The following is a 17,970-nucleotide window of genomic DNA, read 5'->3' on the forward strand; positions in this document are numbered from 1 at the left end:
CTGTGTGGAATAAATCTGTGCACACATGTCTGAAAAGATAAGCCTGGATTTAAATGTCACTATTAAAGCCGGAGACGTGCACAGTGACTGTGCTCACTGAGTGTGTCTGCTCATCATGGGTTGGATTTCAGCAAAGTGAACACAACTTTCAGTTGCTGAGGTCATGGAGAGAACAGGAGAGCATTGTGGGACTCTGATATAGCAGTGGAAAGATGTTTGTGTACTAATCAGTGACGGAGCCAAAGTATCACTTCCAAAGACACAGCTGTGCTATGTGGGTAATGTAGTGTTTGCTATCACCAGACACCAGTGCAGAACTTTGACTCAGCAGTGTTTTTTAAAGCAATGTACTAATCTGAGAGTGAGATATTGGCATTTTGGAAAGATCTGACGTGGAATCACAAAGTTACTCAAGGAATTACTTGACATTTTGACGCGCCTTGCCAAGAGTGGAATAACAAAATCAATACTTCACCACTCCAACGTCTCTATAGCGAATATACAGCTAATGTCTGTTGCAGAGCTTTCGGTTTTCAACCCCTCAATGTTAGGCATTACAGAGACGCTTAGATTGGACTCATCAGTGTATGTGTTATTATATCCTGTGTTAATATGCTAAAATGACACACCTTGAGAGTTCTGATGTACCCCATGAAACGTACTTCCTCAGAGTATGATAACTTATATGTTTGTTTGGCATTGGAAATCTATGTCTACAAAACTTAGCCAAACTCATACAGACTGGAAACAGGGATAGGTAGCTATAACATGTTTGTAAGTGTTTCTTATGGGTACTGGAAGCCATCTTTTGTTGCCTTTGGACAGAGCCAAAATGGCTGTTTCTCTCTGTTTCTGTTCTTTTATTTGGCTAAGCTAATAGGCTACTGGTGGTAGGTTAATACTGAAAGCATGGACATGTGATTGACATTAATCTCTCTAACTAAATCCTGGCAAGTAAGCTAGTCAACCATCCATTTTTTGGGAGCAAGTCAATATATGCCTATTTGTGAAGTATTCCATCTTCTCCTCATGGATCCCAGACTCTCACCAGAAGAGATAAATAATCCCACCAGTGCTTTCTGGTCTTCACCCATGGGTCACCTACTGTACAACTGCAGTGTGCCCGTTGGATGTGCCCAGAAAAGCTTTAAAGGAAGGCCTCAAGGATTCATTCTGTTTGATGCAGTCCTTGTAAACAACAAAAAATTGCAAAGTAGATAATTTGTTAAACCAGAGCTTTGCCCTCAGCTCCCTCTTTAGTATAACCCTTTTATGTACCAACTTCTGATCAAAACCCAAGATAGTTAAAGCTGGTGTGTGATCACTGGTCCTTGACCCATTGGCATTTAGGTCAGGTGCATTGGGGGCTGGCAAACGGTGACCTTGATGTGCTGACCCCTGGATTGGCAGACTGGCTCCAGAAGAATGGGAAAAACAAGTCTCCAACATATTTCAATAAATCCTTGTTGAAATATTGTCTTTGATTGCTATCAAGGTAACCATTCCTCTTCTCAATAACTGCTGGTCTTTTTCACAGGCAAGACTCGTCCCTGCATGAGGTCAGAGCGGCACTGTGCTTATTGTTTTTGTCTGAACAGCACCCTTTCTGGAGGATAATATGGGGTTTTACATATTACCTTCCTCCATAGACATTGTTGGGAGCTCAACAGCAGGCAAAGTCGTGTGAACCTGCAGACTGCAGATCTGTGCTCTCCTCTACTGTAAGCCTCTGCACTGCACAGGGTGATGGAAGCAGATGGATCCTCGGCACCATTCAGACTTAGTATCAGAGCACTGAGGCACAGAGCTCTTTGGAGTACGCTCTACTTCAGAGTGCAAAGCAGTGGCATAATCACTGAAGTACGCACACACTGGCTGAAGTGAGTTTGTTCGGGTACATTGATTATGTGCACATAATGTGTCCTGATAGAACCTGAGAACACAGTCACAGAAGTTAATGACAGATGATATTTCTTAGGATCCCTTTTAAAGTGTTTTTCAACACTAATGTAATGTGGTCTGTTGTAATTATGGCTGCAAGACAGATGCCATGGGGCAGGGTTGTAGTCAAGTCACCAAACTTTGAGTCCCCGGTTGAGCCTTAAAGGTGACATATCATGCAAAATTGACTTTTTAATGGTTCTTTACCTGAAATATGTGTCCCTGGCATGTCTACAAACCCCCCGAGAATGAAAAAAATCCATTCTGCCCCTGTTTTGATTTCTACACCTTTCTGTAAATGTGTGTGAAACGAGCCGTTTCAGACTTCCGTGTTTTTGTTACGTAACAACAATATCCGGTCTGTCACGGAGTCAGAGCTCGGAGCTTGTTCAGCCCATAGACTGTATAAAATAATACTGAATCCCCCCTCCGTTTTTCATTACCTGCACAAATGTGTGCTAACAAGGAGCTTAGGAGGGAGGCATGCTAGTTGTAGGCTGTCTTAATAAACACAAAGGTCGGTTTTACTCCCCACGTCTGCAGATTTGAAGATCTAGTGGATGATTTTTATTTGTCATGGATAAGTGCTAGCGCTAGTTAGCATAGCTACATAGCTATATGTTCGTAGCTGTAGCTGTAGCTGTAGCTGTAGCTGTAGCTGTAGCTGTAGCTGTAGCTGTAGCTGTAGCTGTAGCTGTAGCTGTAGCTGTAGCTGTAGCTGTAGCTGTAGCTGTGTACCAACACACACGTCGACATACTGACAAATAAAACAACAAGAAACACTAAATCTGTGACCAATCCTTCATAAAAGGTCCTGCTGCCTTTCTGGCAGAGGTCGGTTTTACTCCCCACGTCTGCAGATTTGAAGATCTAGTGGATGATTTTTATTTATCATGGATAAGTGCTAGCGCTAGTTAGCATAGCTACATGTTCGTAGCTGTGTACCAAGACACACGTCTACATACTGATAAATAAAACAACAAGAAACACTAAATCTATGACCAATCCTTCAGAAAGGTCCTGCTACAGGCGCCTCTCCGTCAGGATCAGATTCAGAGGGTTGAAGTAACGCGATCTCTGAGCAGCCGTGTATATTCAGCCAACATGTAAACATTAGATCAACGTGCTGGAGAGCCGAGGCACATCCACTTCCGGAGGGGGCGTGGTCAGAGGGAAAACAGAGTGTTCTGATGAGGAATGAAGAAAAGGACTTTTCAGGCATGCCAAAATCTGATTTCAAAGTGTTTTTTTGAGCATAAACTTTAAATACATGTTTTTGGGACCTCTTAGACCAATATATATTGATGAAAAAAGCGTGATATGTCCCCTTTAAGTCCCCAGTGTTCAAGTTAGAAGAACACCGGGACTTCACCTGAGTCCCGGTGTTTCTACTTATTGAGTTTGCATTTGTAACACATTCTGAACTGATACCTATGAAAACCATGAAGCCTTTTTTTTTTCGTTGATTGTATAAAACAAATGGATGTGACCGTAATGTCAAAAACAAGTTTATTAGCCCCCATTCAAAGCTCTGATGTCTCTGTTTAAGCTGTTACTGCCTTGTTTTTTGGAACCCAGTGACCATATATCAGTAAGATGGATGTGGTTTTGTTATAGGGTTGGTTATCTTTTAGTGGGAAGGTTGGCTGTTTGATCAACAGCTCCTTTGGCGAGACACTGAACCCCAAACTGCTCCCTACTGGCATCACCAGCAGCGTGAATGTGTTAGGGATGGCCATTTCACATACTAGCCTCTGTTGTGTGTGTAAATTGGTGAATATGACATGCAGTGTAGTGTCAGGACTAGACAAAGTGCTACATATGTCCCTCTCTCCTGGTTGACAGGCTGTTTTGGTGGTGACTTATCAATCACAGGTTGTCATGCCCCGAGGAATACTCAGCTCTACCTTCAATTTGATTCTAAATGGGAATAAAATGTACCAAATTAACGTCATGCTATACTTAAGAAGACATTAAACCAAAGACTGAGAACATCAGAATCTGCCTTCTGAAGTAATAAATCATCTGAGAAGTCGGCTCATTTCCATCTGCTTCTATAAAGTTTGAATTCTTTCTGCAACCAGTAGATTTACCTCCTGCTGGTCACTTGGCACATTTGCTCTGGCCACACATCACATTTGAAACCAAAAGTCTATGTCCACATCTTTATGTCTTTGATGCCAGTATTGTTCAGACCACACATCAAAAGCCGGGCTTGACATAAGATGACTCAGCCAGAGTCAATGCCATCAATTCAGGCCAAATGTGGGCCATAAAAGAAGTTCTGATTCAGGCCACATTTGGGTCAAACCTTCACTGTTTTCTGTTCACTCTGTCTTACTTTCTTGTTTAGTTACACTCTGACAGTGCCTGTACATCCTGCAGCTCTGTAACTTTGTATGGCGTTCATTCACGCTACTTCTCTACCTTTTCTCACTTCTCTCTTTCCATCCGTCTCACCCCTCTCCCCTCCCTCTTTTCTCCCTCTCTGTGTCTCTCCTGCCCTGGGTCATGGAACACGTTGTTCCCTGCCTCAGACTGTAAGAGCTGCTGGCTAGCTCTGCCTTTTCATGCTGTGTCTTTTTTTTTTTTGTGCTAGACTGCAGTTGTTTTTTCCTCTGAGGGGGATGTCAGTGCTAAACCACGATTTTTCCCAATGACAAACCCTCTTTATGTAACACGGCAGAATGGAGAGAGACAAGGGACTTATGTCGGGTGATGACAAGGCACGGGGAGGAAGATGACGATGCACAAAATCCTCTTAAAGTCAAGGCGGCTCCTGAGAAGGCTGGCTCTGTGTTGAGCGCTTACAAACAGACAGATTAGCTGAAATTATGGCAGATGATTATAATTGAGTTTTTCCATTGTGTATATATTCATCCAGCGTGTTAGAGGAAACATTATATCCCCATTAGATTATGAGCCTGTTACTTTGCTTCTTAAGTGCTCATAATAAGACCTGCTACAAGTTGTTGAGAGCCTCTGCGGCTGCTTTGGTTGATATTAGATGCATTCAATACTCAACATTGTGTATGATAATGTATAAGCATCTGAGACTGCAAGAAAGTGGACGACATGACGGCTGCCAAGAAGTGAAGCCAGATCTTCTAAATTGCCCTCTGTTGACTCACTGCAGTATAGTTCTTAAGGCCAGCCTCCTCAGGCATCCTGGTACTCAGTGTACCATGATACATTGCAATTTGTTTCTGGTCCAGGTTTTTGCACACATCACTGTGTCTTGTTTGAGAAAGTAGGTCTGTCTTCCTTGCATAACAAAATAATGGAGCACTGGTGTATCTCTCTTTAGAAGGCCTATATAAGCGCTCCTCTTATGTACGTTCTTTACTGACTTCTAAAACTAACCTTTGGTCTCATTGAAAAATCTAGTGTGTGCAGTGTTTTGTACGTGTTTTACTGCTGAAGCTTGATAATGTATGGATGATGTGATTGGTTACTTGTTGTTGTCTTGTTCTGTGTGAAACTGTTTATGCTGCTGTCTTGGCGGGGACTCTCTTGGGTGAGATTTTGTGTCTCAGTGGGAATATTCCTGATGAAATAAAGGTTAGATTAAAAAAAAAAAAAGCAGAGGGACAAAATATAATAATAACAATAACAATAATAATAATAGTGATAATAATAATAATAATAATAATAATAATAATCATCATCATCATCATCATAATACACAACATTTATAATATAATAATACAAATAAAACAAAAGGACAAACTCTTTTTTTGGTGATATTTTGGGGGAGCTGGATCCAGAAAAACTTTTATTTTTTTAATGAAAGTTTTAACTGAAATACTGTCTTGTTTTATGTTTGTTGGGTGTTGTAAAAATGTTGTTTTGGGTTTCTGTCTGTTCATTCATATGACCTGTTTTGGCCTTCAATTTGTATTCTTGTAGAAAGTTTGCTAATGCATCAGCGCTCCACACACATCCTGATTTCTTTTATATGAGCGTTTGCAAACTCCAATTTCCGCAGCTATTAAACTGCTGCATGAGGAAAAAGCTTAAGCAGGTGAAGCAGACGCAGTCACTGTACACTGTGTTCTTTTGCTAGACTGGTCCCTTTGGGAGCCTTGAGAAGTCTGGACCACTGAGCTCAAACTAGTGTTACGGTTTGCCAATCCTTACAGTATGAACCTGAAGTGATGAATTTGTCACATGGTAAAGGATGAATATATTAAACTTGTACATTTTAAACTTGGCTTTGGACTGACCACCTTACAGTTTATGTAAGTGAGCCTTCTGTTAATATGGCTTTAATTTATGCTGTGTTAAGTCTTCTTAAATTGCCTCCTTTGTATTTATAACTTGAGGTTAAATTTGGGCCACAATAAATGTGCTTCACATCTAATACAGCAGTGCAAGGCAACTGCTTAGACATAAATTCAGCTCCCCTTGATGTTCATGCTGTTCTGATACTCTTCATCATCTGTCTGTAACACTGAATTTTCTGCATCTACGCAGCTATCTGTTAAACTGTTTGCTGATAGAGACACAAACGTCATCAAGACACAACTGCCATCAGCGCTTGGGGCTGGACAGGGGCATGTCACTGTGACAGGGGACACGTCTCCAACAAAATCCCACAAACACACAGTCACATGCATGCAGTCAAACACACACAAGGAACTCACATTGTCACACACTACACACTGGCCAGACACATTGCAAGCAGCAGCATTTTTAAGCCTCACAAGGACATACTCGAATGCTTTTTCCCATTTCACCTTCCCCACTTGCTACCTTTACTTTCCTCTGTTTTATTTCGGCACACGCTCACACCCTCATGCCTCCCCGCCCCGGCACACACTCTGCTTCAGCCTACCCACATACCACAGTCGACTGCCGAGTCAGGCTTTATTTCTCCTCTCGGCTCACCTCATCTGCAGCAGCTCTACTCAGGAATGTTAAAGTGAAACATGACAGTTGCACATTCCTCTCCTTGGCCTTTTTTTTAACTCGAGCATTTGTCTGCATGAGCGCATCAGTGTGTGTCTGAGTGTGTGAAGGTGATACTGAGAGACATTTGAGCACATGACTTCTGCAGCAAACCGAGGGAAGAGGGATAGAAAGTTGGAGACAGAGTGTACTCTCCTAGAAGCCAGTCCCTGGGTGTGTGTGATTGTGTGCACTTGTGCATATCTACCCAGCCCTCTCAGCAGCTCATATTCCCCTGACTCATGGGTGCCACAGGTGGTGCTGGGCTCCTGCTAACTGAAACGGAGCAATATACTAATAATTTACAACCCATTCAGAGACAACTGCATTCGCTACATCTGCTGCTTTTTGTGGTGTTACAAATATATTCATCCTTGTGTCTTTGGGTAATAAGAATTTTAGTTTTATTATTTGGCTGCCAAAGTGTTTATTTTTGCTCCAGGCTTTTGTTTCCTTGTCCTTTTCAAAAACATGGTATGGTGGTTGCACCCTCCTGGTTTGGCTTTTTGCCACTCCCAAAACAGCTTTATAGCTCTAACCTTGGATGAGGTCTTTGCTCTCTGTACTAAATAATTCAATAGTACAGAGTAACTGTCTGAATCTCTCTTTCTTTCTGCCTTGAAAAGGCATCAGCAAACTCTCTCTACCTGAACCGATTCTCTGGGAGGATCTGCAGTGTGTTGGGCTGATCAATTTTGCATGGTTCCTTTCCGAGTGCAGCACTTTGCCTAGCCATTTAATCTGAAGCAGCTCAGGCCGTGAGGTGCCGGGTGCAGAGCGTCTTTGAGGCAGAAAAGTCAAGTGAGGACAGAGGAATAGAAGAATAGGCGACAAGGTCATACAAAGTTGTCCGAAAGCATGAATAATCACAAAGGGAGAAGAGTGCAGCTTTGTCATAGGACTGTGACTGGAATAGTTGTCCGTTGGGTATGACTAATGAATGCCTAGGATAGAGTATTGTCTTTTTCCTAAAATCTCGGTCTTCTTTTCGTTGCAGGCTACGCCTTCCTGCTGTTCCAGGAGGAGACTTCTGTTCAGGCCTTGATCGACGCCTGCATTGAGGAGGATGGTAAACTCTACCTGTGTGTGTCCAGCCCCACCATTAAGGATAAACCGGTGAGCAGTTTGATCTATGACAACTTCTTCCCCAATAACAAGAATCTTACTGAGTAGTTCTTCAATATGGGAATACAGATGATGAATATACAACCTCTAAGTCACCAACATTGATCTAGTAGTCTCTCTCACATGTCCACTTGTGAACATTTTCACACATTTTGAGGAACTCTGCCACCAAAATGTCCCAAAGTTCCATGCTCACACATTTCAGACACAGTGTGAAGTCTTTCTGGATGACGGGTGAGGTGGTGATGTGAAGGGGAGGTGGTCTTGGGAGGCAGTAAATTACTTCTAAATCAACAGGTTGCTATGTTGACAGTTTTTACATTTAAATCAATGCTACATGTTAACAAACAGATGTGCTGTTCTTGTCTTGACAATGATTTTGCTCCTTCAACCTCTGATGTTTTTATTTATCCTACTCCCTTGGGTTCACTAGCCACATGATAAATTTCATCACCCTGCTTGCTGACAGTGATTTTTTCTGATTATTTCCTGTGATGCTCTGATGACTTTCAGTATGCTCATGCTCTAGTTTAACAAATAACCAAAACTGAAGTAATTGTCTTACTTCACTGTTTGAATGTGTAAATTCTATATCTGCATCTGTCAGAGCACTTTCACAACAAGGGGAGGCAGAACAACATCGCAATTCTGTTACCAGACAGACTTGGGGGTCTCTGAAACTAGATGGAAACAGTGTGTGTATGTTGGCATCAGAAACCTCCTGAAATTAGTTGGAAAACAAATTACCTGATTTTGGCAAAATTCTCACACGCTGCATCTGTAGCTTCTAGCTATGTGGAAACATAAAGGAAGTATACCTCACATTTCCCTCTAAGTGATCACATTTTCCTTCTACCTTATGTAGGTCCAGATCCGTCCCTGGAACCTGAGTGACAGTGACTTTGTCATGGACGGCTCCCAGCCTCTGGACCCCCGCAAGACCATCTTTGTAGGGGGGGTGCCTCGGCCCCTGCGTGCAGGTAACTAACTTATATGAGAGGAGCAACTTACTTGCCATCCCCCCTAAAGCCTCTAAATTGGTTTCATAGTGCTGGCTGGCACGGAGCTCAGAGGCCGGAGGCTATAATGAAAGTTCTCCCTGTGAGAAAGCAATCCTCTACTTGGGTTTCCAGGACGCGGGCCAAGCGGTCGTCATGTTAAGAATTCATGCTGTAATGGAAGGCTCAGTCCTTCTGTTCTTGGGATAAACATCGCCTGCTCGTCTGCAATGTGACACCAACTAATTATACCAGCAGTTTGAGACTGCTGCTCTGATGAATAGTGGAGGAGGGGAGGTTTTCTTATCCGGTAATAACAGTCAATTACCTAAATCCAGGTTTAACATTTAGTTTATCAAGAGAGGTTAAAGGCTTTGAGGTACAAAAATAAAATCTTTCACCTGTAGAAAGCTGTTACCCACAGGTAGCACTGGGTACTAATACAAAAGTGTGATCATTATTATACCTACTAAACTGGTCATCGTTACTCTGATTCTCTCTAGAGGACAGGACATTAGGAGGGGCTGAGAGCTGAGCTGCATGTTAGCTCAGAATTTAGGCATAGATAAATACCTTCAATATTCATTGTTCAGGATGTTTCTACAGGGAGCCAAATTGTCTGTAGAATTGGTAGTTAAAACCTGTTACAAGATAAGAATGAAGCAGACTTAAACCATTGTTTTTCTGATGCTCTTTGACTGGGCTTGTTGGGCTGCTAACTGAGCTGCTGCTGACATTTGCACAGCTTGTTTTTATCTGAACTTACAGATGTAAAATCTGTCATTAGGTTGAAATATAGCTTAAAAAAACAAAGTAAAAGTGATGTTTGAGAAAATGAGTCTATTGTAAACGTTTCAGTGATTATCTCCTCTGCGTGGTACGATATCTACCCTTGCTGAGTTGAAAATGTCCAATGTTCAGAATTGTTATCAACATGTTTTGTTTTCATGTCTTCCCTGTAGTGGAGCTGGCTATGATCATGGACAGGCTGTATGGAGGTGTTTGCTACGCCGGCATCGACACCGACCCGGAACTTAAGTACCCAAAGGGAGCGGGGCGTGTGGCATTCTCCAACCAGCAGAGCTACATCGCCGCCATCAGCGCCCGCTTTGTCCAACTGCAGCACAATGACATCGACAAAAGGGTGAGCGAGTTTGCGCACACTTCATTCACAATCTCCTTCCTCTCGGTCTCCACCACAGCTGAGGTTTTCACAGTCATTCCTCTGGCATGCTGCAGAGCTGAACTCTGCCTGAGCCTCTCACATCCATCACAGCTCTCATTATAGCTCAGCCTACAATAACGGAAGAACAGGCCCGGCTGTGCAATCACTCTGGCCTTTGGCTGCCGGTACCCCGACAGATGTTTCAAGTTGCAGACACACAGGGTTGGTTTAATTATAGTACTTCCCTATACGTGTGTATCCACTCTGGCTGTGCTGCAGCCTGCTTTTTATAGACATGTCGGCCAATTGCAGAGAGGCAGATCGTGACCGAGGGAGACTGGGTGTCAGCCAGGGAGCCAAGCCTCCGCAGGGCGTGGCAGAGCACCCCACCTCTTCATCATTTATCCTCAGAGGGGGGTTTATTATGACTGGGACAAAAACAGTGCACAACACAAGTCTGGGGGAAATACATTTCAGAGAGTGTGTCATTAAAAGGCATCCTGTCAAAAGTCTTTCCCCCTTTTCAACTTTATTCTAGTGTATTGTCACTTTAAGTTGTAATTTGTTGACAGAAGAGGCACTTCTATAAGAGTCTGTATGTGCTGCAGAAAGTAGGTCACACAGAGGGATGAACCAGGGAATGAAAGGATGCTTTTTTTTTTCACTTTCCTTTGAACTTTCTGTGATTTAATTGTGACCGTCATCCTGATCAGTCCACTGAGATGATATCGAACATCACGGCTGTGTCCTGTAGATTTTGTGCTTTAGTCGTTGCAGGGTTGAACAAAGATGGGACAGTCCTCCTACAGTCAAGGGATTTGATAACCTTTCATTTTGTGGCCACACTATAACCATGCTAGCATCCGCCCCCCTGCGTCTCCATGGCGACTGAGCTCTCATTTCATGTCTCCCTGCTCAGTGGTCAAAGTCATTTCACTGGATACCTGCCTCAGCCTGGTCCTGTTTGAGTGTTTAAGGTTGCCCTGTTTTGGGAGTGTGGATAAAGTCTGAGGGTGTGAACACAGCAGGATCCTTGATCGGTTTCATGTACTGTAGATAAGCAAACTGTGCTGATTTCACTGATAGTGTGGCATGAAGATGCAATTTCATAATCCTACAGGGAGGCACATTATTGATTTATCTGATACAGGATATGCTGATACTTTGAATCACTTTGTCCGATTGGGAATTCTGTTATCTTTACTTGACCATAGACCTTTCCCCCTTTAAGGAGATACTTTCAAGTCTCTCCTGCTGGAAATGTACTTATCATTATGACTCTTTTTATAGTAATATCCTTCAAACATAAGAAACTAAAAACCTTGTGCTTTTCATAATGTTCACATGGACTGAATCTCACGTTTTTTGGGGGCATACTGTCACGTTCTGTATCAACGTCACAAGCATGCAGCAGAAGTTGATGTCTTATATCAATGTGGGTAACAAACATCCGCCTTATTTTCTCTTTTTAGTGGGGGACAAGCTAAGGCACCATGTATCGTTCTGACTCTCGGGACTGAAAGCAGACCAGTACCTGATGACCTCTGAGGTCGAGATGGTTCATACAGTAGCAGCAGATCAGCAATGTATTTTGGGCCTAAACCATTCAGTGCTTTATAAACCATCAGCAGGATTTTAAAGTCTATTCTCTGACAGACAGGAAGCCAGTGTAGATATCTAAGAACTGGAGGGATGTGATCTACTTTGTTGGAGCACATTTCTTCAGTATTTTAAATCACGGAAAGGATTTTGAGAAGTTGACTTTAAGAGGGGATATAAGACAACAATACTTAAAGAAAATAACTATTATTACAGAGAAAGCTAAGTTCTCATAACCCTCAATCACACAGCTCATGAAATGAGACGGGCAACAAAAAAATCCCAGCAGCTGCAAAGACACAGTCCATGATGCTTTAAGTTTTGGGGGTTTTGGGATACTTTGAGTCCACTATTTAGTGTATATCCATGCATAAAGTGTTTGCTTTAAAAGAGTGGACATTATACAACACTGTCATGCAAGAAATTACTGTTACTTTATGAATGCATAAAACAACAACAGAAAAGAGACATTCAATTTTTAGTTTTGAAGGCCTTCACTTTTTGAATTTTCATGTGAGCAAATCTTGTGGAACGGAATTAATTTAAGTTCAGACTTGAGCTGTACCAATAGAAAGACAGACTGACACTGACTAAATACCTGCACACAAAAAACCTGCAAGTTGTAGTTCGGTAACATAAACCACTCTATTTACAGAAAAACTGTTCCGCCAGATCAGGTCATTTTCTATTAAACAGAGACTCAATATCAAAAAGAACTGTAATTGAAATGTAGCCCACAATACATGACAGCATTTCTGACATCTGTCGGCCATCTTGATCTCAAGGCATTTTTTCGTTCACGTACATCAGCTGGCCAGTGGGTGACGGTGTTTGTGTGACTTGCTAGAAAATATATAAATGCATTTTTTACTAATCTTTAGCCCATGTTTGGATCTACAGTATATCTTTAAATGAGAATAAACTGAACCCTCTTCTTCTCCGTCCCCAGGTGGAGGTGAAGCCGTACGTTCTGGACGACCAGATGTGTGATGAGTGTCAGGGGGCTCGCTGCGGGGGGAAGTTTGCCCCCCTTCTTCTGTGCCAACGTCACCTGCCTGCAGTACTACTGCGAGTACTGCTGGGCCAGCATCCATTCAAGGGCTGGTCGAGAGTTTCACAAGCCCCTGGTGAAGGAAGGGGGTGACCGCCCTCGACATGTGTCCTTCCGCTGGAGCTGAGTCCAGTCCTGCACCGGGGATCCCATTCCCAACCCCTCAAAAAGAAAACAACCTTCTGCACCCCTCCTATCCTACAGGCTGGGTCAGCGCTGCAACAACCCCACTCCCATAGCCACACCTCCTCCACCTGTCTCCCCACAAACACCCTAATGAAAAAGTAACCCGGTCTTATAACCACGACGGTCCTCATCTCCCCCTCCCACTCTGAACTCAGTGTGTCCCTTCTGAGGACCACTGAGGGGACACAAACATCTATCAGCGCAAGATTTGCACTTTGGCACAAAATCCCATCATATATTCAAACACACACACACACATACACATACACACACACACACACACACACACACACACACACACACACACACACACACACACACACACACACACACACACAACCACACACACACACACACACACACACACACAGGATGATCTGTTAGACACCTGTCTGCTGTTGACTGGTAGGTACTGGTGGTACGTCCTGTTGGACCCCCCCCCCCCCCCTTAATGAGACAGAGGTGGGACCATTTAAATATTTAAAAATATATAACTCTATTTTTTGTTTTCTACCTATCTATTCATATATAGATAATTTAAATTTGATGTAAAAAGGAGCATGCACTTATTTTGAAAAGCTGTAGTTCTATTGCCCCTCGTAAAGAAAACAACCAAAGGCAAATAAAATGAACATAAACAGAAAAGATAATAGGAGGCATAAGATGTAGCAACAACTATCCAGTAGTGTGAGTACAAATAACAACATGGCTATATTCACTTTCAATTCTGACTCTGAAAATATTTATACCTCATACGCGGGTTAGTTTGCTTTTGATTTTTAGGTTTTTATTTTTATAATAACATAATTTTTTAGTGTTATGTAAATGTAATGCTGCAATAGCTTTGCTGCTAAATCCATGGTATAAACAGATACCATCGTACTTTCTTCAGGCTGGGTGTAGAATAATCAGTAACAGCTCTAGAGAAGCATCAACGAGCTATCATAGGGAGAGGGGGCGCTCCCAGACAACGATGGCTACCTTTGTGGGGGGAGGGGTTGGGGTGGGTCGACCCTAACTGCATGTTTATTTCAATCAGGTTGCTGCATGCAAAGACTTTTCAGTATCATGTCTACTATTCGACTCTGCCCATGTTTGCACAACAAGAACGTTCGACTCGCACGAAACTGGACAGAAACACAAACGACTGGTCAGAGGAATCATGGCGGACCCCGCCTCACATGACAGGAGAGAAAACAACCTTAATAATCACAAATTAAATGTAGGATTACCATTCAAACTGTCTCTGATAGGTGAAGTACTTTTTTGCAGTGATTGTTGATATAATTGTGCAATTTTTTATACCGTATGTAGTTAGGTGTGTATGCCTAGAACTGTGATTCGCTTTAACTGTCGTTAATGTCCGACATAGAAGTCCTGTGAAACTTCATAACCAGTGTATGCACACGTATATATGTTCTCTTGTAAACACAAACTTGCACCAGAATACACAGAAGCCTCTGGACACACATGAACACACATGAACACACACACTCGGACGGACAGCTGTCTTTCTTACGCACATACAGAAGACAAAACAATGTGAGCTTAACTGACGACTGAGGTCTTTTTTCGTTGTTTATTCGTTGACAGAAGCGCACGTTTACGTCCCAGAATGCAACCAAAGAGCTCACACGTTTGATTTTTAACAGACAACCTCCACTAAGGGGAGGAGGAGGAGGAGGAGGAGGAAGAAGAGGAAGGGGCTGCAATGCTCCTCCTGCCTCCTACAGAGGAGCTGAGGGAGCATGCGATTAGAGGAGCAGGGTTGGGGAGGGAGGGGGGGTAAAGTAAAACATTGAAGCTACTGGAGACTTGAGGTTGAGCTCTGCACATGCTGTAACTACACGGCTGGAGAGGGGTGTGGTGGGGTGGGAGGGGTTTTAGGGGTGGGAATAAGGGGAATAACAATGCCAGAAGATGCAGATGTGCGAGCCAGGGTTACCATATTTATCCAGATGTTTTTTTTTTCCTGCAAAGCTTGAAGTAATGGACCTGCTAAAAGAGGGGACATCTTTATTTTTTGGTTTTATTAAAGGGTTCGGCAATTCAAACAGGATTTTGGGGAGGGGGGGAGAGGGGATAAGGAGTGAGAGAATAAGCTGCTGAAAACAGGGCGGCTCTAGATTCGGGGAGGCAAGTTAACACTGGTTTCAGCAGTTTTGTGGACAATCTGAGCGGGATCCTGCAACAAGTTCATGTGTGTCCTCCCCCTTATTTGTCTGTAAAGTGTGATCGTCCCATGTTGGCGCCCCCCTGTCCTCCCCTCTCTTATTTTAGTCGAAAACTGTTTTGTGCTTCAGGATTGGTGTTTCTGTTGTCCTAAAAAAAACAACAAATCAAAGCAAAAGAAACTTTTTTTACTGATAGAAAAAAGAGGCTATCCATGAGTAATAATACGTATCCCTCTGAAAGTGAATTCTGGGTGTTTTTGTGACATTTCCTCCCCCACCCGGACAGGTTTTCTATGTTTGTTTCTTCTCTATGATCGATATTTGTTATGCACTACTCTTTGTATCCTAACAGTTTTCGACGGTCAGCAGTTCTTTTTGTTAAAAGACAAAAAAAAGACGATAAAAGCGTGCTTTCTGACTGACAAGATCTTTTGCAATACCTCAATTTTGAAATATACTAGGAGAGAAACTGATATTTTCTAAGTAAGTTTATTCAGATGAAAAAATATATATTAATTTAATTCTTCGAAAGAAATGATTTAACAGATGGTTGATTTTTTATTTTTATTTTTATCATGCTTATTTGCTTTTATTTTAAGAATTTATTTTTTTGAACAAGACGACAACTGAAGGAGCTTTATATCTAATATAATTACATAGTTAGTGAGAGTCTACTTTATCACAGTGGAGGTTGGGCGAGGGTCCCACTGGTCAAATTGGTTGAAACGTAAGAGAAGAGCTTATTAGGAAATAAATATCAGGTGCTCAGAGAGAAAACTGACCATGTTTCCCACGTTTTTGTATATTTATAATCAATCATTTACTATGCTGACCAGAGTTGTGAAAGAGTTCTTCTGTTCATTATTTTTTTAAGAGAAGTTTTTTATGTTTCCTAACAGTTTGTGCTCCCTTTTGTTTTGTAAAGAAGCAACGTGACCCTAAAGCTAAGCAGAGAGTCACAGATCAGCTGGAGTCAGAGAGGCGAGAATGTTCTTTTTAACACAAAACAGACACAACAAGTGTTTTCACCTGTAACTTGATCAGAAGCCCCCAAGGTGCATCAATTGACTGGTGGCCTTCTACACACGCAAGACTTGAATTAGTCCCATTTTTTAAGGCTAAGAACCTTGATTCTTTGTTGTAATGTGCAATACTGTTTGTACTGTTTGTAGAAAAGAAGAAAACAAGAAAAAGAGGCATAAATCTTTATTGCAGAATTATTTTCATTGCAAGCATTGTGATTCACTAAAATCATTTTCTACTGTGTATTTACCTACTCTACCTGCTAGTACCTTCCAGTAGTAATGTAGCCTTTGTACTGAGAAAAAATTTCATTATTTTTAGAAAGTTTTGCTAAAAAAGAAAAGAATTTAAACATATTTACATATTTTCATTTTTATTTCGTATTTTCTTTACAGACTTATTTCTCAACCATTAATAGTTATTTCTGGGGGAGACTTTCATATCTGGTCACTGTCATTAATATTATTTTGTATTTTTACTTGGAATAAATTAATTTTATGATGCTAATTCTTTTAACGTTTTTTTTTTTGGTTTGTTCACTTTTTCTTTTTTTTGAAGCTGAAAAAAAAGTTTGTTATATTGTTACTAAAGTGTCTCGATTCTTGAACTGCTAAGCTTTATGTGTTAACTCGCTGATGTTGCTTACATTAGTGTGAAAAAAAGAGAACTACTCACACACAGCAGACTGGTGGTTGGTGATGTTTAAGTGATTCGCAATGTAAACAAATGAATGGGCAATAAAATAAAAAATTGCAGAATGGAGCATACATGCAGTATGTTGTGATGTAATTGTGGAACGTGGACAACACCTTTGCTTCTCCAATACCTCTACCACGATTAACATTTTATTAACCTCTAACTATAACTCATTAAACATGCAGCCACTTTGAACCCTTGCAGAGTGCACCAGAGTGATTGTTTTTATGTGTGAATTTAAATGTACCATGTAAAAGAAGGCAATACTTTCAAATGGTTTTTTTTTGTTTTTTTCCCCCTTGGTTCAGGCTTCTCTTTGGACTACACATTTTACATGTCAAAGTCTTAATTTCCTTCTCATTGTTCTGCCTTACAGGAATAGGTTCACTTTTTTAATATTGCACAATTGCCTTTTTGCCAACAGATTATCAGAACATTGACACAATGCAGTGTTATGTCTGTTCCTTGCATATGAAGCTACAGCTATGTCACTTTTAGCCTAGCTTAGCATCAGCCCCAGACAAAAGAAGAGGAAAGAAATATTAAGCCCAAAAAACTACAGCTCATATTCCTGTTAGTGTATGGATAAAAGAAATATGATGGCCAATAGAAAACTTCATTGGGAGACAGAAAGGCTCGGGTAGAAGCTAGATGTCTTAGTTCTAAGTTAAGTAACCATCTTCTATCTTTCACTTCCACTTTCCAAGAATTAGTCAGCAAAAAAATCTGTAAATAAAGATAAATACATAAATAATATAACGTTATCACAACTGAGTTTTGGACATGCTAGTAAGAACGGTTTCAGGCAGTAGGACCATAGACTGTAAATAAAAATGGACAGCGTTGTTCCGCCTCTTCCCGTTGTACAGTTCTGAAGCCAAAAAATCCCTCTCCTGGGCGCAGCCATTGTGCAGCCAGAGCCTGTGAAGCCACTGTAATAAGCTCCGCCCTACAGCGTAACGTCACAAGACGTTGTGTGTCCTTTGAAGTTTCCCTCTACGGCGGCTGTGAATCAAAGGAAACCCGGAAGTAAAACCCTGTTTTTTTAACTCTAATAACTAA

At 41.7% G+C, this 17,970-nt stretch overlaps 1 protein-coding gene across 1 annotated transcript in view; it reads left to right on the plus strand.

Annotated features, from left to right (window-relative positions):
* The window catches only part of cpeb3 (cytoplasmic polyadenylation element binding protein 3), a 56,677-nt gene extending 41,905 nt beyond the window's left edge, over positions 1 to 14,772 (plus strand). Inside the window, 5 exon segments of the mRNA XM_034682622.1 lie at positions 7,889 to 8,007; positions 8,882 to 8,996; positions 9,977 to 10,158; positions 12,728 to 12,805; positions 12,807 to 14,772. Coding sequence (XP_034538513.1) covers positions 7,889 to 8,007; positions 8,882 to 8,996; positions 9,977 to 10,158; positions 12,728 to 12,805; positions 12,807 to 12,956 — 644 coding nt within the window. The 3' untranslated portion in view covers positions 12,957 to 14,772.
* The last annotated feature ends 3,198 nt before the right edge of the window (positions 14,773 to 17,970 follow it).

The sequence above is a fragment of the Notolabrus celidotus genome, chromosome 4 (assembly GCF_009762535.1).
Source record: "Notolabrus celidotus isolate fNotCel1 chromosome 4, fNotCel1.pri, whole genome shotgun sequence".
In the NCBI taxonomy this organism is placed as follows: Eukaryota; Metazoa; Chordata; class Actinopteri; order Labriformes; family Labridae; genus Notolabrus; species Notolabrus celidotus.